This window comes from Hevea brasiliensis, chromosome 4 (assembly GCF_030052815.1).
Source record: "Hevea brasiliensis isolate MT/VB/25A 57/8 chromosome 4, ASM3005281v1, whole genome shotgun sequence".
NCBI lineage: Eukaryota > Viridiplantae > Streptophyta > Magnoliopsida > Malpighiales > Euphorbiaceae > Hevea > Hevea brasiliensis.
This window is the reverse complement of record NC_079496.1, coordinates 101,704,092-101,724,048: the sequence shown is the minus strand read 5'-3', so window position 1 is coordinate 101,724,048 and position 19,957 is coordinate 101,704,092. Positions and strand designations below refer to the sequence as shown.

The following is a 19,957-nucleotide window of genomic DNA, read 5'->3' as shown; positions in this document are numbered from 1 at the left end:
TCCATAAAACTTATTTTGAAGTACTTTTAAATGAATTTTAATATAATGGTTAGAAAAACAAAGTGATTATTAAAAAATAAAAAATAATATATTATTATTTTAAACAGTGTAAAAGCCTGCGGATGGGATATTGAATCCACCCGCAGTTCGCACCGCTGCAGTAGTTGTGGTTATGAAAAATGAAAAATATAAAAATAAATAAATAAAAAAAGTCAAGCCAAAGATTTTAATAGGCACCGTTCCGTAAAATGCCAACCTTATAAATACCTCTCTTTCTTTCTGTGTTTCTATTATTTAGTGCCCTACCTCTTCCTCCTACAATCGCAATCTGCTCCCTTTCGCATACCTTCAAACCATTCTAGCCCTAATTTCTTCTTCTATCTATTTAATTTCTCCATCTTTTCCCACTGTTTTATCTGCAATCTCTTCGTAACCCTTATTTTTTGCCCTTCTCTTTTCAAACCCTAATTTTCTTAACCAGTATCTGATCTTTTGAATCTCTCTTGATTTGTTGGCAATTCCATTTAATCCAAGATAATAAATATTGTCAGCAAATTTGTTCAATTTGGTTCTTATTTATTTATTTATTAAATTCCAGAATCTTAGCCTAGAATTTTGTTTATAGCACAAAATTTTATTTTGGCCAACGGATTTATAATTTTTCTCTGTGTATTAACATCTGCATCAATTACGCACCTTTGATTGGTCTTGGCATTAGGAAGAAATGGTTGGGGGAGGCAGGAGAGACGAGGGATCACTGGTGATTAACAACAATAATGTGTTTGCGGCCCTTGAAACTCTGAGGAAGAAGAAGAAGTCTGATAAGGAGAGGGGGACATCAAAGAGCGCCAAAGGGTCTTCCAAATCTCAGCTACCAAAACAGCAGCACAAAGAACCTGAGCCTGAAGTTTTCTGGGCCCCTGCCCCGCTCAATGCTAAATCATGGGCAGATGTCGAGGATGAAGATGATGACGATTACTTTGCTACCACTGCCCCACCTCAGGCCGTTTGGGTTTCCTCAGAGCCACATCAAAGTGACGATAAGCCCACCAACATAGAGGTGGGTAGCTGAATTTGTCTGATATAATCTTTTATGTGTTCATATTGGTGCTTAGAACCATGATTCGTGGTGCGTTTATACTTGGTTCTGATTTGGAAATTGTGGAATAATACTTGAATCTCACATAAAGAATTGTGGTATTTACTATAGCAATTGATTATTGTTTTTTAAAAATTTTGTGGCTAGAGAATGGTTATTATGTCCGTTGACTCAGCTCTAGTTAGAATATTTGTATGTGATTAGGATGATATAGAGAGCATGGCTTTATGTGATTACCTTTATGCTTTAATAGGGCTGGATGGGATTATATGGTGTATACTTAGGAGGGATTATGATGCTAAGTACCTTTAGGTCCACTAATAGTGTGTCTTAGCTATTAGTTCATTATTATTGCGTAATAACTTTTTCTCCTAAAGGGGCTTAAATAAGCTGTCAAAATGTGGCCAAAAGATCCAGAATAAAAGATGTTGTTTGACATGGGCAAGTAGTAGGCGGCTATAGTGCTGGTGGCTTATATGATATTTTGCAACAACAATAACCAATTCTGTGGATGATGATGCTGAGGTGGATGAAGCAGATAAGTATGGGCTATGGGTTTGGGTTGGGGTTTTGGAAGTTGGCATTTTCTGGAACTATGGTAGGTTAACATGCTCACCTCCTACCCTCTGTTCTCTTGTTCTTTTTTTTCCATTCCTTTTTGATGGGGAGTGCAGAGGGATGTCTGTTGGGTTGATGCCATTCATTGATAACAAATGGTGGTGCTGGTGTGAACAATGGTGGTGATGTTGATAGCTTCCCAAAGAGATTCGGGACCTAAAGGGCTGTAAATGTTGAAATGTTAGGAGTGATTCAGGAATGAAGAGATAAATGTTGAAATGTTAGCAAAAATTTGTATAAAAACAAGAATGTAAATACCATTGGTTTTCTCATTTCAGTTTATATTATATGATGCTTTTGGTTTTCCCAGTTAATTTTATGCTATTGTGATGCTTACAGTTTGAGTAACTCCAGAACAGATTGAGGGAAATTGTTTTTATTTAGAAGAGGCTTTAACATTTGGACCTCAATATCTTTTTCAGTCTTCTTGGGTATATGGTGTAATTAATTTGAAATCCATTAAACTTTTTATAATGGAAGTGCTAGTGCCATCTTGATCTCATTGTTGTCTTTTCACAATGGACGTGAAATGTTATTTTGGATGCTGAGTTTGGTCTGTCCTTGAGGACTTTGTGGTATTTTTTGCTGCGTTTGTGCACTCATGTTCATCCTCAGTAAGTTTGGGTATGAGTTTGAAGTGCTTATACTTTGTGTCCTTTGGCTCATGTTATGTAAGTTGCTATCTTTATATGCTTAATGGATGCTGGGCTATATGCCAGCCTGGACATTTCCATTGTGGAGAATTTTTAATAATAATTAATTCAATAAGGCATTGGTGGGACAACCTTGTTCAGGTATCCAGATCAAGAGAAATATACTTGGTGGTCAAGGCTGTCTGTTTATATGTTTCTCGTTTTTGTTCAATCCTAAGTATTTGAATGGAGTGGTACTGTCCCAAAGTAATCACTTTAAATATCTAGGCTCAGTCCTTCAAGTAGATGGGGGATGTGAGGAGGATGTTAGTCATAGGATTAAAGCCGGATGGTTGAAGTGGAGACGTGCCACGGGAGTTTTATGTGATCGTAAGATTCCCAATAAATTAAAAGGAAAATTTTACCGCATGTACCATACGAATCGCTATGTTATATGGTAGTGAGTGTTGGGCACTGAAAGAGTCGTATGCATCTAAGATAAGAGTTGCAGAAATGAGAATGTTAAGGTGGATGAGTGGCCATACTAGACTAGATAAAGTCCGTAATGAGAGTATTAGAGAAAAGGTAGGAGTGGTGCCAATTGAAGATAAGTTGAGAGAAGGGAGATTGAGGTGGTTTGGTCATGTGAAGCGTAGACATACGGAGGCTCCAGTTAGACAAGTAGAGCACATTAGGTTAGAGGATAGAAAGAAAAAAAGGGGTAGACCTAAATTAACTTGGAGGAGAGTAGTACAACATGACTTAGAAGCATTAAACATTTCTGAGGATTTAACCCAAAATCGTTCATAGTGGAAAAAGCGAATCCATATAGCCGACCCCAAATTTTTGGGATAAAGGCTTAGTTGAGTTGAGTTGAGTTGAGTTCTAAGTATGTGTATTCATTATGACTTGAATTCCTCAATTATATCTTGCTCAACTATTAGGATGTTAGGTGATTTGCACAATCCAGACCATGACAGCTTTTGGTTATCTGGTTTTGAATAGTTACACACCATTTCTCTTTGTTTTGTCCCTGGGACTATGGCTGAAATCATTTGAAGAGCTGATCGAATTTCTCCGATATTTGTTAATATGCACTTAACAATTAGCTATCTATGTGTAATTACAGGAAAGTGAGAGTGAAGAAGATATTTTAGATGAAGGTGATGATGAAGTGGATGAAGAGCATGACCATGAACCAGAGGTTCCAGTGCACTCTGAGCCAGTGGCAAAGAAGCTTCCTGAAGTTTCTGCAGTGCCTAAGGAGACAGAAAGGCAACTTTCAAAGAAGGAAAGGAAGAAAAAGGAACTTGCAGAGCTAGAGGCCCTTCTGGCTGATTTTGGAGTCTCTCAGAAGGATAGCAATGGCCAAGATCAGTCACGTGGTATTTTTATTAATATGACAAAAATTGTTCTGTTTTATTCATGGAATCATGGTTCATTATAGTTTATTTATATATGGAAATGTTTATTGGTGTAGGATTGTACAAGTCAAATATTACTCATATGTCAAAGTTTTAAATTAATTTGGCAATTGGTGTACAAGTCAATTACAAGTCAAATATTACTCATATGTCAAAGTTTTAAATTAATTTGGCAATTGTTAGTAAACCGTGCATATGAGCAGCAATGTACTTGTGCATGTGGCACAGCACACAATTAAGTATATACATGTGTGCCCTGACTCCTGGAATCAGATTGTTTTAAGCTTTTACTTACTGCATTTTTCTTAATATTTTTTTGGGGGGATAAAGCTGTGTTGTGTATGTGTATAGCTTTCAAATAGTAGCTGTACTACTGAATATGTTCTAATCGAGGAATTCTTTTGAAAATGAATTGATAGATGCTGCACAAGAAGGAAAAGAGCCAGAGCCTAATGCAGAGGGTGAAAAGAAGGAAAGTGCCCCTGGAGAGTCCAAAAGTGCTAAGAAGAAGAAAAAGAAGGATAAATCAAAGGAGGTGAAAGAACCCCAGGATCAGTCAAACACTTCTGAAGTCGACAATGGGGCAGATGAAGCTGCTGGAACTGAACAGGTAGATGAAGATTCTTCTGCTGTTGATGTGAAAGAGCGTCTAAAGAGAATGGCATCTGCAAAGAAGAAAAAATCTAGTAAAGAGATGGATAATGCTGCAAAAGCTGCTGCTCAAGAGGCTGCTGCAAGAAGTGCAAGGCTTGCTGCAGCCAAGAAGAAAGAGAAGAACCATTACAACCAGCAGCCAGTGCGGTAAAGTGCCCCTTTTTTGTTTCACACGCATATGAACATGTATTTCTCGCCGTTCATATGACAATGTGAAATAAAATATCTCCCGTCTGTGGTTTCAAAAAAGGATGACTTTCTAGTGTACTGCCATGGACCAAAAGTAAGTTCCCCTCTGCCTTTTTGGATCTTTATTGTTGCTTGATTGTCATGGAAAACATAGTTTTAGCAGTTTTGTTAATCCAAACTTCTTCTTTGGACAATGATTGGACTTGAATTTTGTGTATCGTAGTCCTTTCAACAAAATATTTAGCGCCGTCGATGGTTGAACATTATATTAAGGTTTTGCATGTCATTTGAAATTTTCAATGAACAGGACTATAGTAGCTATGCAACCATTGCCGGTAATTGGATGTTGGGTGTTGCTAATTCTTGCATTCAGCTAATGATTAGCATAATAAGCAAAAAAGGGAAAAAGAAGAACAACCAGTCCGTGCTGCCAAAATGATAATATGTTCTGTTAGCGTACGAGATTTGGGTTATTTGGCTGGAGGCAGTATTCATTGGCTATTTCAACAGAAGTCCGAACGGGAAACAATTCGTTTCATGTTTTCTTCCTGTTGACCTTGTGCAATTGTGTTGATGATATATGGGCACGGTTACAGCTTACAGCTCTCAAAGCCCGGAGGAGGTAATCAACTCCACAGCATTTCAGCTCTAATTTCAGCCGGAAGCATCTTATAGATATAGTCCTTGCCAGGGATGGCAATGAGAAAATCACCCTCACCACTAACTCTTCTCAATTTTAATTGAAATTTATTTTTAACTACTTAGATTCCTCTCAAATCTGATTATTATTATTTGAAAAATAAACGAATCTATTTAATTTTATATATTTTAATTAATAATTTATATAAAAATTATTTTTATTAATATTTTATATTTTAAAAATTTAATAATTCTATAAAACATTTAAATTCTGTTTTATTTAAAATAAAATATAAAAAAAATTATAAATATTATTATAAAAAATATATTTTATATTTAATTAAATATTTATATAAACGGGTTCGGATAATGGATACCCAATATGTAAAATTTAAATTTTCTCAAACTTGAATCTGTCTCAAACTCGATTACATACTCCTTAAACTCGTTTTATTAAGGTTCGATTGAGTTGGACACTAGCAAAGTTTGACTCATTGCCATCTCTAGTCCTTGTTGCTGCTACGAAAACCTGTTACATATGATCTTGTGCAAATTACATCCAGCCCGATCATCGAGTTACCAATTATGGCGGCATCAACATTGGCCTTGGTCAGTCCCCAAGTAGGCATACTTAAACTCATGAAGTGATGACAACCTAGCTAAATGGTCGTATGGCCAAGACAACCCGAATAGCCTTTTTAGCCTCAGCATTAAGCCATTACCTTTTGTTTTGATGCTTAAATGTGGAGGGTAAATAAAGAGATTAAGTAGGGGAAATAAAGAGAAAAGAAAAGAAGAAAAATTTAATTTCCTTCCTAATGTTTAGATTACTCATTAGAACAGGAGAAAAATGTAATTTCTCCCTTAAATTGAAAGATGAACAATATCTTTTAGTCTTTCTCATAACTACAATCAACAAGACAGTGATTTGGATTTATCATTGTGAGATATTTAATAGTGATTCATGAATAAAGTAATGACTATTTTTCCAGTTTTTTTATCATGAAGTTAGATATCATTTTATTAGAGTAAAATTGCTAAGAAAATTTCTTCCTCAGTTTAGTTATTTGTGAATTTTGATTGGCATAATATCACATTAAAATGGTTATGGTACGCTGTTATGCAAATTAGTCCGCTTAAAATTTTGACAATGGTGAGCTTTATAGTACATTGCCGCATTATCATTTAAAAAACAACATTAGGTGAGAAAATCTTTCAACTCAGCTAGTTTTTCTCAAGAAAGGGCAACAACATTTTTAGAAAAATTTACAAATTTTGTAATATGAATGCCACAACTTTGATCACAAGCCCTGGTTCAATATACATTACAATCAAGCATTACAACTTGCTTCTATTTGTAATGATAATAGCAACCAATTACAATCTAAAATGCTCTCATTTTAAAAACAAGATAGCAATAAGAGAAATACTCTATCATAATAAAACTTGTAAACTTTGATAGGCAAAGGTTTTTTTTTTTTAATTACATAATAGCCATTTTTCATGTGGCAACATGAATATGATCAAAAAGCTAAAGGTTTTGTTTGTCCTAATGTAAACACCATATTTTATTCGGGCTAATAAAAATTTTTTCAAAAATTAAAAGTAAAAAAAATTAATTAAAAAAAATATCCAGAAAAAAAAAATACAAATTTATTAATTGAGTTGTTATTTTCACTCTTTACCTTAATTCTAATCTAATTTTTAATTTTATTTCATATTTTAAATTTAGTTTTAATTTTAATTTTAATTATCTGGTTTATTTAATTTTTTTAAGGGAATGGATACAGAGCATGACCACATATGCGGATGGGATCTTTAGCCTCTGAATGAGAGTATTATAGGGATGTGAGCATTTGATTATTACTATTCAATAATTTCATTTTTATTTATCTAATAAAAGCTATATACAATATTTAATAAAAAAATTTCTTACTCTTGTTCAAAGTTGTGCAGTAAAATGAGCTTTTATATTTATTTTTCTGTTAATTTTTTCTTATAATATTAATACTCCAAATTTCTTTCGACACAAGTTTATTATTATTTTTATTTCTAAAATTAATTACAATATCCTCTTTTTATTATAAAAATTTTTAAAATGTGTTTTAAAATAGCTGACACTAAATAATTATTTATATTTAATTATTTGTTTGCACTAAAAATAATTTAATTAACTCATTAATTATTTTAGGCCCATGATTAATTAAATTAACTTTTTATGAAATTAATTTAATTAATTTTATTATATTAATTTAATTATGAGGCTTAAATTAAATAATTAGATATTACTTTTGGCTAGTTATTAGAAGGGAGTTATAAGTAGTTAATTAACTGAAAGGAGTTACCAGATCATGGCAAGTTATCTATAGTTGAAGGATAGGTGCAGAGAAGTTATGGAAACCGCTGGATGTGTAAAGTGAGAAATGCTGGTTTTGGAATATTCACAAGGTCAGTCAGGTGCTGCTATAAATAACATCTGTTGTGTTACATTTAAACCCCCAACCACTCAATCATCAACAATAACAGACTCCTGCAGTCTATTTATCTTTAATTTTATCTGTCTTTTATTTTTTTTTAGCATTGTATTTATTTTTCAAGCCTTGTACTTAAATTTTCAGCAATTAATATAATTTCCTGTTACTTTAATTATTCATTTTAAGTGAGATTTTGATGAAGCTTGTATAGCCTAGTCAGGTTCTCGCAATCATTTGAGAGAAGTTAGAAGAGCGTACAACTGATACATTCTATATCTGGCACGCCAGCAATTCCTAAGCTGTTAGCTAGCTAAATTATTTTTCTAAAGAAACAATTTTTGGCATGTTCGGCGGGATAAATGTCTCATTTGATCATTCGACAGTATCAATTTTTGCAAGCAATGCTATGCCTCCAAAAACCAGAAGTGAAGAAACCATCGGGTCTTAGGACAAAGAGGGAAGTCCTACTGTAACTGGTCTAAACGTGCAGGTTTTGCTTATGATGGAATACTTCGAAAGGTGACCATCACAAGGAGAAGAAGTCCACGTTCCAAATGTAATAGAGGCTGTACTTACCTTGCCCGCTCACCCAGTCTAGGAGTGGGGTGGAGTAGTTTATAATATTTTTGATGTAGAAAAACTGGCGTTTACCATCACAAATGCTTTGATAAAAGGCATCAATTTATGGGAGGAGAAATCTCATCAATTGGATGCATAATTTATTTCTGCAAAATATAACATTTCAGTTTCTGTGTTACTTATTGATGGCCAAGTTCCTAGGCTAGAGGAGTCTAATTCGGCATCCAGGAGCACTAGGGATATTGAAAGGCAATCCTTGCTACGAGCTCCCTAAGCCAACATTGAGGGGAGCCGAATTTAGACTGAAGAAAGGTACCAACCAGAGATGAGCAGGTTGCAGGACAACCTAGAATACTAGTGCAAGTCAGCCACCCTAGTGGCAAATCTGGTGCTTCTTTGCAAATTATTTGAAACACTAACCTTGTGACTCATCCGAGTTGTTATGATGCAAAGACTATTATAGGTTCTCAAACTGCTCCAATGTCTCAGCATGTACTTACATCGCAGGTAACTTTAGCTTGGGGCACAACAGTTACAGGAGAACCAATGTCCTCTGGTGCAGGTGCACAACCAATTGCACTAGGGCCCTAGGTGCCAGCACCTATGGTTTACATTCTAGCAATCCCAATAGCACCACAGGTGAACATTGATATAGTCAGGGATGCCATTTAGAAGATGTATGGGTTGGGCCTAGGCAAATTAGCCTCTTAAAATTCCATAAGCCATATCCTAACACTGTTAATAGGGAGAACCTGTATTTGAGAGAGTATCGTATCCTTAAATTCAATGTTTTTTTAGGAGAAGATGGGTAGTCAACTTTGAAGCATGTGGCAAGATTCACGATACAATGTGGAGAATTGGCGAATTATGAAAACTTCATTAGTTACAAACTGATATTGTTCCCAAATTCACTCACTGGCACCACCTTTACCTAGTATTCAACTCTTTTGAGAAACTATGTCTCTTCTTAGCAGGAAATGGAGAGGCTATTCCATACCCAATTCTTCTGAGCTAAGCCCGAAGTGTGCATAGCCAAGCTTTCTAGAATGACCCAGAAGAGTGAAGAGTCGGCAGATGCTTTCATTGCACAGTTCAAGAAGATAAGGAACAAGTGTAAGGTGTTCCTGTCTTAAACCAAATATGTCAAAATGGCCCAGATGGGACTGGACATCAAGCTCTAGAAGAAGTTCCAGGGGGTGGAGTTAAGGGACTTTTACGAGTTGGCTGCTAAAGTTATCGAGTACGAAGAGTTACTAATGGAAGAATCGAAATAAAAGATGACTATGGGTACATGTTACCAGGAGGTAAGCAATCATGAACTTACTATGGCTAATTTGGTTACTACTAGTACCTGTGTATGTCCTGCATTAGGTACACCAACTAAGATGGTTCACTAGAAGAAGACTCAGATGACTTCAGTCGCAGCTCCTCAGTATGCCTCCGACACTAGTAAGACTGAGGAGATATTGATTTCTTACTGAAAGAAAGGTTCATCAACCTCCCTCCTGATCACAAGCTTCCAACTAAGGAGTAAATGAGGGGAAGAGAATATTATAAGTATCACGATTCTTGGAATCATAACACTAATAATTGTTGGGCCCTCAGGGGAGTCATCCAGGATTGCATTAATAAGGGGGTCTTGAAATTCCCTGAGAAGAAGGACTCTATGCTGATTAATGAGGATCCTTTTCCTTTGGTGGCACCTATCAGCAAGGCCATAGTGGATCTTCGAGGAGTCATCAATAAGCTAAGGAAATTATAGATTCAAATTGAGGTAATTAGAAAATCTAGAGGCTCGCCTTGGAGGTTTTCAACTTATAGAGCCCTTCCTAAGGTTCTTAAGATGCCGCCTAGGGGACAGACAAGATATACCACACCACCTGAAAGGATAAGAGATCCAACAGCAAACCCAATTGAGGGACTAGCCATTATCCAAGCCATTTTGTGAGGAAGGTTGAGTCTGTTACACCTGTGGAGCTTGTAATGAAGTTTTAGAGGAGCCAACCTAGGTTCATGGCACCACCCTTGATAGAGCTGAACAAACAGCGGTGATTAGTGCACTATCCTAAATTTCCACAATCGTTAACTCAGACACAGAAGAGAAGGCTCTAGAGATAAAGGGTTATAGAAAGAAGATTGAAAGAAGAACAAAAGGTTCAACCCCAATAAAAAGTAAGTCCAACAGGAAAGCAATTGAAGACTCAATATTACTGGGAAGTTCAAAGGAAACACTCATTCAAAAGAAAGAAGGTAAACCTTTACTTACTGATTATGATGTTGCTTACTTAATTATGCCTGTTGCTTTTTATAAGGTAGTGGTAGAAGTATCTAAGGAAACACAAGGGATAGTAGACCCTGTCAATGCTGAGCTATGTAGTGGGTAAAACCATCTAGTGCACTAATCCAAGAAAGCTAAAGAAAATTAGAGCAAATGACCAAACATTTATGACCCTTGTATATCATGGCCCATTTCATTGGCCAACCCACCTCTAGGGTACTCATTGACAATGGGTTAGCAGTAAACATAATGCCATTCAAAATGTTGTTAACACTAGGAAAGTCAGAGGAGGACCTCATTAGCACTGATGTCTCAGTGTCTGCGTTCACTTGAGAAGTATCCAAGACTCTCGGAGTCCTTCCAGTAGAGGTAAATGTGGGTAAGAATGATGTGGAAGTCATATGGGGAGATGCTAAGCCATTTATGACCCACCTTAATGTAGTAGAGGCCGAGTACTATGATGTAGACATAAGCCTAATTCAGTTTTTATGGAAGAAATCTCACCAAAAGGCTCCCGGGGGGGGGGGGGGGGGCAGCAACCTGTGACTCCCCTGATAGGAATCATGTCTTCTGTGCAAAGTCTGTTATATGGCCAAGGGTGGAGCCCATGATAGAAGAGCTCCATGATGAGTGATAAATATAAATAAAGGGAAATAGCGATAGCTATAGTCGCTATAACCTAAATTTAGATGCAGTAACTCCTTGACAAGATAGAAGCAGAAGGAATTCTGGAGACAGAAGGTGTGGAGCTCATTTATGAAGAGGAGCCAGATGAGGATGACCTAGAGGTGATGCAATTTCTAGACCTAGAACGTTCACCTATGAAACTAGATGGCACACTAACCAGAGTTTAATACCCTCTAGAGGAGGTCAATCTCGGCTCCCCTGAGGAGCCTTGAGTAACTTATATTAGTTCTTTGTTAAGGAGTGATTTAAAACCAAAAAATAATCTTACTTTTGCATGAGTATAAAGATTACTTCGCATGGAATTATGATGAGATTCCAGGCTTATAGAGGAGCTTGGTTGAGCACAAATTGCCCATTAAGGTATATTACATGCTACACTGACAGATGCCTAGAAGGATGTTAAGGGAGGTAGTCCTGAAGGTGAAGGAAAAAATTGAGAAGTTGTTAAAAGCAAGTTTTATCAGACAAACCAAGTACAATCAATGGCTTTCTAATATTGTACCAAGTGTTAGAAAAAATGGGAAGTTACATATGTGTATTGATTTCAGGGATCTGAATGCCATAACCCTGAAGGACATGTACATAATGTCAATAGCAGACACGTTGGTTGATGCTACTACTAAAAATGAACTATTATCCTTCCTTAATGGTTTCTTTAGCTACAATTAAATCTTCATCACACTGGAAGATGTGTCCAAGACCACCTTCAGATGTCCTGGTTCCATCAGAACATCTGAATGGCTAGTCATGCCCTTCAAGTTAAAAAACATTGGTGCTATATATCAGAGAGCTATGAACACCATTTTTCATAACATGCTTGGACACTTCATGGAGGTCTACATCGATGTCATAGTGGTAAAATCTAGGAAAGTAGATGAACACCTGGAGCACCTGAGGAAGAGTTTCCAAAGGATGAGAGAGCATCAGTTAAAAATTAATCCCCTCAAGTGCGCATTCAAGGGAAAAGCCAGGAACTTCTTAGGATTCTTGGTGCATTAAAGAGGGATTGAGATTAATAACAAAAAAGCCAAAGCAATTCAAGAAGCTGACCCTCCTCAGTCTATGAAACTATTATAGAGGTTCATAGGGCAGGTAAATTATTTAAGTAGATTCATCTCTAACCTTACAGGAAAAGCAAAAGTGTTTTCTAGTCTTCTAAAACTCAAGCAAAAGAATGAGTTCAAGTGGGAGGAGAAGCATCAGCACGCACTCGATAAAATCAAGGATTATCTCACCAGGCTGCCAGTGTTAGTTTCGCCCTGGGGAGGTGTTCCATTGAAACTCTATTTATCTATTGCATTTAACTCCATCGGTTGTCTGCTAGCACAAGATAACCAGGCAAGTCATAAGCAAGCAGTGTACTATCTTTGTTAGAATCTTACAAAGACAGAAACCAGCTGTGAAAGGATAGGTGCTTGTAGACTTTTTGGAAGACCATCCTTGTTTAGATATGGCAAAAATAGTGGAGTGAAACTTGAATATTTTTAGTGCTGAGAAGGTTCCATGGACTATCTAGTTCGACAGTTCTAGTACAGAAATGTCAGCAGGTGTTGGAATTATAATCACTTCCCTTGTAAGAACCAAGACAATAATATCTTTCAAACTGGAATTCTAGTGTACCAACAATCAAGCCGAACATGAGGCATTGATAATCTGTCTATAGATTCTCAAAGAGTTAGGAGCTGAGGAGGTATATATCATGGGGTGATTCACAATTGGTCATCAAGCAGCTAATAGGGGAGTACACGTGCAGAAGCTTCTCCCTAGCTCTGTACTTCACCTCAGCAGTACAATTTGTGGATAACTTCAGGGAAGTGGCTTTTACACATGTGCCCAGATAAGTCAACTAGGAAGCTGATGAGTTGGCCCAATTGGCCATGGGCTTGAAGATGTCTCGGGAACTCACCCACAGAATGATCTTAGTCCGAAAGAGGAAACACCCATCTATTAAGGAGATAGTTATTCTACTTGATTCATTTACCATTAACCTGATTATTACAGATGATTGAAGAACCTTGCTAATAAGGTACCTAGAGAATCCTGTGGATAAAGTATCTCACTGTATTAAAATGCAAGCCTTAAACTATTTGTTACTAGAAGGAGAATTATTCCAAAAAGGCTTTGATGGCTTATTACTCTAGTACTTTAGTCCTTCTGAGGCTTTGAGGGTGATGCAATAGGTGCATGAAGGTATCTATAGGGCACATCATGCAGGGTTGAAGATGAGATAGCTTATTAGGAGACATAACTATTATTAGCCAAAAATCCTAAAAGATTGTATAACTTATGCTAAGAGATGCCAACAGTGCCAAAGGTACGGTGCAGTCAGAAGAAGGCCAGTAAAGGAAATACACTCTATTTTAAAAACTTGGCTATTCAGGGGCTGGGCGATAGACCTCATTGGGATGATCCACCCCGCATATTTAATGAGACACACCTTTATCATTATTACAATAGATTATTTCACTAAATGGGTAGAAGCGATACCTACGAAGAAAGTTGAATAGAGGGATGTAATCATCTTCATCAAATAACATATCATACACTAGTTCGAAATTCCTTAGACAATTGCAATAAACCACAAGATTGTGTTTATCGGGTAGGACATGAAAGACTTTGCAAAAGATTATGGTATAAAATTACTCACTTCAACTCCATACTATGCTCAAGCCAACGAATAAGTAGAAGCATCCAATAAAACATTGATTGGTATCCTGGAAAAGATGATTGAGGAGAACCCAAGGTAGTGGCATTGGATATTATCAAAGACCCTATGGGCATACAGAACCTCTAGAAGAGATGAAATAAAATTGAGCCTTTTGCCCTAACCTATAGGCATGAGCAGTCCTTGCATGGAGGTGGTAATTCCCTCACTTTAGGTGGTAAGACAGAACAATTTGAGTCTAGGAGAATATATAAAGTCAATGGCTATGGAGTTAAAAGAAGTAGATGAAGTCCGCAGATAGGCCTTTAACCATATGGCCGCATAAAAGAAGAAGACATCATGGATTTACAACAAAAGGATCCAAAGATAAAACTTTCAAGAAGATGACTTGGTCTAGAAAACTATACTACTAGTAGGTGCTAAGGACAAGAAATTTGGCAAATGGTATTTGACTTGAGGAGGGCCTTTCTGAGTGCACTGGGTACTTAGAGGAAATGTGCATTGGTTGGCTAGCCTTACAAGGGAGCCACATAAAAAAGCAATTAAGCCACACAAAAAAGCAATTAATGGCAAGTACCTAAAGAAATATTTTCCCACTATGTGGGAAATACAATAGTGGCCAGAGGAGAGAAGATAAGGCTAAACCTATGGCCCTATTTGGCTGAACCTATGGCCCTATCGAACTGACCCAACGGTTCTTTTGAAGATTCCTGCAAGCACCAGAATATATAAAATCGACATACGATAATATTTTCAATGTATTCACACATGTAAAGATAAAGTAGCGATGTAAAAGTAGGCTTATCGACCATTAATATAAATGAAAGAACCAATCCATGGCTAAATATCCATCATAAGCTATTAAATAAGTGCCATATAATATACTGTACTATATCCCATAAAAGTACAAGTTTCAGATCAAATCTAAAGCAGGGACAAAAGAGCTACTCGGATCGATGACCAACAGCTATTGCTAAAAGAAAGGAAGTCAAGACAGTTGTGATGGCTCTGAACCTGAAGCTCCATCTGAGGAAGTGCCGCCTTTAAAATCTTGCCTTTGACATCTATCTTCTTAACACTCTGGGTGTAGTCCACCCATATCTCTGTAACCTGATCCAGTAACAAGGTCCACTGTGCCTTTACTTGGGTAGTTTTAGCCTTTAACTTAAGTAGCCGTTAATCTAGTGCAGTAATCTCATGTTTCTTCTCCTGAGCTAAGCTCACCTGAGTGTTACCTTGATCCCCCAGTAGGTGAAAACTGGTCTTCTAAGACATAAATCCTTGAATCTCCTTAGTCAGAGATTCAGCTTTCCTTATCCTATCCAATTGCTTGGGGAACAAATTAGACAGCTGAGCTTAAAAGTCACCAAACAGCCCAGATGGCTCAGAAGCTGCCAAAGTAGAAAGAAAAGATAGTACCATACATTGTTGGTCCTTAGAAAGGTCACTAATCTCTACAGTGAACAGAAGCCTCAGTCTCTTCTTGGCCACAATAATAGCAGATGTCAAGGGTTTAGGGGGAGAATTGGTAGAATTGACGTCAAGGTCAGTGAAGAATGAGAGATCCAGGGAGGATAGGGGATCAACTATACAGTGAAAGCTAATAAGTGGAGATGTAAAAGCAGCTGGTATAATAGTAGCATTAAGCTCATCAGCCAGTGTTGTGGTAGGAGTAGTAGCAGGGTCAACAGAAGTCATTACGACCTGAGGGTCTGGAACCTACATGAAAAAAGGGAGTTAGTACAATAAGATAAAGTAAGCAATACATAAAGGGTAAAGTTATAAACCTTAAGAAGAGAAATAAACTGCACATCATCTGGAGAATCAGCCTCCTCCACCACCTCAGTGTCATATCTCTGATTGAATGTAGGTGTAGCAGTCCTTCCACCATCACTAGAAACAATATCTTGAGAAGAAGAGATATCCATGGTGGAAGTGCCCTCAGAAAAATTAGCACCGTCAGAGTCTGAGGTAACATGAATCATAATAACACTAAAGGTTGAGATCTTATGACCTTTAGTCCTTAGAGTTGTACGGCCTGAACGCCTAGGAGCAATGGAGATAAGAGGATCTTTCTCTAGTCTAAAAATAAAAGGTTAAATGCTCTGAACCTTAGGCCTAAAGAGTGGTGTGGTGGACTTTACTTTCTTGGCAGGAGGAGAAAGTTGAGAGAGGGCCACCTTTTGTTTCTGGACAGACCGAGAAACAAGCAAAACACCTATAAAAAACAATAAGTTATAAGTGAACAGGTATAAAAAAAAAAAAACAGAAAGAAGGTAGAAAGTTACCTGGAGGAATCTGAGCCCTTATAGATTCTCGGAACCTGTAAGTCCACCAACTATGAAAAACAAGAGTAGTAGAGGCAAGAGAAGACAATAAACACAATTGGGCTATTTCACAAAACCTGGAGTCACTGTAAGAGTGAGGAATGATCTCGTCCCTAGGGAAAGAAGCTTTGGTCCTGTCGACTGGGTTATAGAAAGGTACCGGGGATGGAATACCCTAAATCAAGCCAAACTGTCGATACCAGAGAGAAGGCATGTATAGCTCTAGTCCTGGGTGAGTTACTCTTAGTAGGGTACTAAACGTAGCATTAGTAAGCAAAGGCCTCACAGTAATAAAAGAGGCCTAGGTGCGAATGACAGTCTCGCTAGAAGGTGCATCACTCTGATTCAACCACTAGGGTAGCTAAAGTAGAGCAAGATCATTTGAAGAGTCAAAGGGAGTAAAATAATCATAGCCTCTAAGAGATAGGCTAAGGAATAACTGTAGCACCTAATCAGTACTCCAGTCACAGGCAGAGGACACAACCTGAGAACCGAAGACTTTAATTAAAAGAGTTGGAGGAGAACTAGACAGCTGAAGGAAGTATGAGAAAAGCCACAACTAAACTACCTAAAAACTCCCATTCACCTTACTTAGGGAGGCATCAAGAGTCATCTGGGCCAATGCCTAATAAATAGTGCCAAGAAGCATACTTCCCAAGGCACACTCACCTCCTATAGCTATGAAATGAGTTAAAGGAAGGAGCTTGATGGAAGGGGGACCAAATGCAGGAAAGAACAAGTACTTTGATAAGAGGCACCAAATAAAAATGATGTAGTCAGCAGTGGTAGTACTTGTCCTGGCAGATATCAAAACAGCATAAGAAGCAAACTTCCCCTTTTGTTGATATTTTGGCTTAGGCTTTATAATCAAGCTAGGCGCATCATCACCAGTCATTGGTAGGCCTGGTAACATGTAGATGTCCTTCATGGTAATTGTTTCGCTATTTTGCAATCACCGCAAGTGCACATATCGCTAACAAGTAATAAAGTGATAAGTAGAGTATCGTTCCCACGAGGAATTTTATTAAGCAAGTACCAATCTACACAGAAATCTTTGACTGTCTAGGCTATCGAATACTTAGGGAATGAAGTTTGTTAACTTTAAACACTAAAATCATAAACTTAAAACGAAATGATTTATTTGAAATAATTCTGGAATTAAGATTTCACACTTGAAACTTACTAGGGGTGTTATCTCATTTATTTACTGAATTAAGGATCGTTTTCCTTGATGGAAATCAGTCCTAAGCTATCCTAAATCCTCTCTTAAGGCATCTAGGGTGTATTTTAATTAACTCAAACCCTACTTTCGTGGTGATCAAATTAATTAAAATCCTTTAAGACCTTTGACCAATTTTTAGGTTCCACAAAGGTATTAGCCTATGTCTAGGTTAGAATTCCTAGGTTCAAGATCTTGATTTTCTAATGTTAATCTTCACCTTTTAGTCCTTCAATTAACATCTACAATCATAACTAAGTGGGTACCAACACATAGCATGCATTAAGATCGCAAGAAATTAAATCAAGAAATGAATCTCAAATCCAATAAATAAAACTCAGTGTTCATCCATAATAATAATTACAAGAGCTACTCTCCTAAATCCAGAATAAGCAAACCACTCATTTATGGTGAGTTCAGTAAATGTCAAGATAAAAAGCAAAAACAATAAAAAGAGAGTTATGCAGAAGAAATAAAATAATAAAAATCTGTCTAAGGAGATGAAACGAAGGAACCAAAGAGAGTTTACAACTTTGATCTTGTGGAGCTTCACCTGGAAAACTTCTTTTGGTACTGATGTAGAGCCCGATAACAGCAACCTTCAGCAGCAGTCCCGATGTGTGACACCCCTTACCCGTCTACAGTGTAGCCAAGCAAGTTATGCCACGCAGTGTACCGGAACACCCTATTTTAATTTAATCATTTTTATTCTTCCTAATTTATTTTTTTCATAGTTATGAAGTACAATTTGTGAGATGTAATTCATTTCAGTCATTTATTGAAATCATAAATTTATTTGAGGTTTCGCAAATTTTATAGAAAATCCGTCAGAGTACCGGCTAAAAATAGAGAAAATAGTTCTTCGAAACCTGTGAAAAACACTTCCAATAATCATTTCCAATCATTCTCAAACTCCAATAACCATCAACATGGTCTCAACATTAGCAATCATTTCAAGTTCTCAACATTAATCCACAATTTTATTCAAATTCAAAATCAACTAAAATTCCATGAAGATATTCTTAAATTATATTAATTAACAAAATTCTTCAAAATATGGACATCAACATATGATTACATAAATTTACTATTTACATGAGTTCATAATTTACAAATCACAAACTACTACCTATTACAAAATGAAAAAACATAATTTCAAAAGGGACCTAAAGGTCCTACCACTGATACACCGTAGATGAGAGGTGACTCTGACTCTAGGCAGATCTGTGACCTTACCCAGTCTGTGATCTGCTGGGCTCTCTGTCTGTGTCTCCAGAACCTACGCGTGGCAAAAAGCGATGCGCTAAGCAATAATGCTTAGTGGTTCCAATAATAAAATAAAAAGAAATAACATAAAATAAATATGCAGTGCATGTTCTGATGTCTTATGCAGATAATTTTTCGATCATTATTAGTAATCTTATTTATTTTGTACTTGTTATATTCATAATTTTATTAAATTTATTTACTTTCATTTTTTGTTGCCCAAGTAACCTATACTGGATGACTGAACTGGATAAACGGGTAAACTGGCACTGGGTATCTAGTACCGCGGGCCGTCATACCATCGGTCACATATGCATCTCCTGGTGTGCAACAGAACAGCTAATAAGCTGTAATAACATTAGGCACAAGGCCAAGCATCAACACAATGTCAGAATGGCTAAAAGCCATGAAATCACAGAATAGCATAATGCCATGTGTAGTACTGCTAACTGAACCCTGTTGGCATACCAACCTATCTAAACCAATATTGCTAGGTATACTAGGGCATGTTATACTTTTAAATTTTACAATTCTTGAAATTTAAGTTTAGGTGTTACTATTCATTTCATTAGTCAACTAAAATGTTGACTTTTGCATAGACAATAGGTACATTAGTTCTAATACTCCCAACATACCACATTTTGCATTCTAAAATTGTTGGTATTGATTGCCAATACCATTTCTAAGCTTAGTGCTAGTTGTTCAAAATTTTCAGATTTCAAGCCTTGTGTTTACTGTTCCATTGGTCATTTTTACAGTAGGAATTTGGCAAAATTATCTTCATGAAAGTCGTTCCTTATTTTGTCTAGTTACATTTCCTTTTTTGAATCACTCCATTTGGAGTTTTGTAGCTCAACTTATGGCCTAAACATCATAACTGGCCGGATTGGACAGAATCTAAAATTCTGGGCAAAACTGGTTCTACCAGATTTGGTAACCTAAGTTTGGTTGGCAATTTGACTAGGTTATGGTCAGAATTTGGATTTGTGTTCTTCATGAAAGTTGTAGGTCTATGTCTCAGCTTTATGCTAGTAAAATTTCAGGTCAATTGGACTTTTCTACACTGAGTTATGACCAAATAAATAAACACTGTTTATTTGGTCATTTTGCTCAGGCAGAATGCAGGTCACCCAGATTAGGGCAATTTTTAGGCCAACTTGGTTTGGTTTTCTGGGCAGGGTTTCTTCACCAAAGTTGTGCCATTATG

The 19,957-nt window shown here is 36.8% G+C and overlaps 1 protein-coding gene across 1 annotated transcript; it reads left to right on the top strand.

The window, feature by feature from the left end:
- The first annotated feature begins 238 nt into the window (after positions 1–238).
- Positions 239–4,882, top strand: LOC110657443 (uncharacterized). Its single transcript, XM_058145762.1, has 3 exons — positions 239–1,060; positions 3,479–3,734; positions 4,193–4,882. The coding sequence occupies exons 1-3, from the start codon at positions 725–727 to the stop codon at positions 4,576–4,578; spliced, it is 978 nt and encodes a 325-aa protein (XP_058001745.1). The 5' UTR covers positions 239–724; the 3' UTR covers positions 4,579–4,882.
- The last annotated feature ends 15,075 nt before the right edge of the window (positions 4,883–19,957 follow it).

Bases quoted from the DNA above. Each gene is read 5' to 3' on its own strand.
- LOC110657443 (XM_058145762.1), top strand. From the start codon at position 725: ATGGTTGGGGGAGGCAGGAGAGACGAGGGATCACTGGTGATTAACAAC. The intron at 1,061-3,478 runs GTGGGTAGCTGA...GTGTAATTACAG, and splicing joins ATAAGCCCACCAACATAGAG to GAAAGTGAGAGTGAAGAAGA. The intron at 3,735-4,192 runs GTATTTTTATTA...ATGAATTGATAG, and splicing joins TGGCCAAGATCAGTCACGTG to ATGCTGCACAAGAAGGAAAA.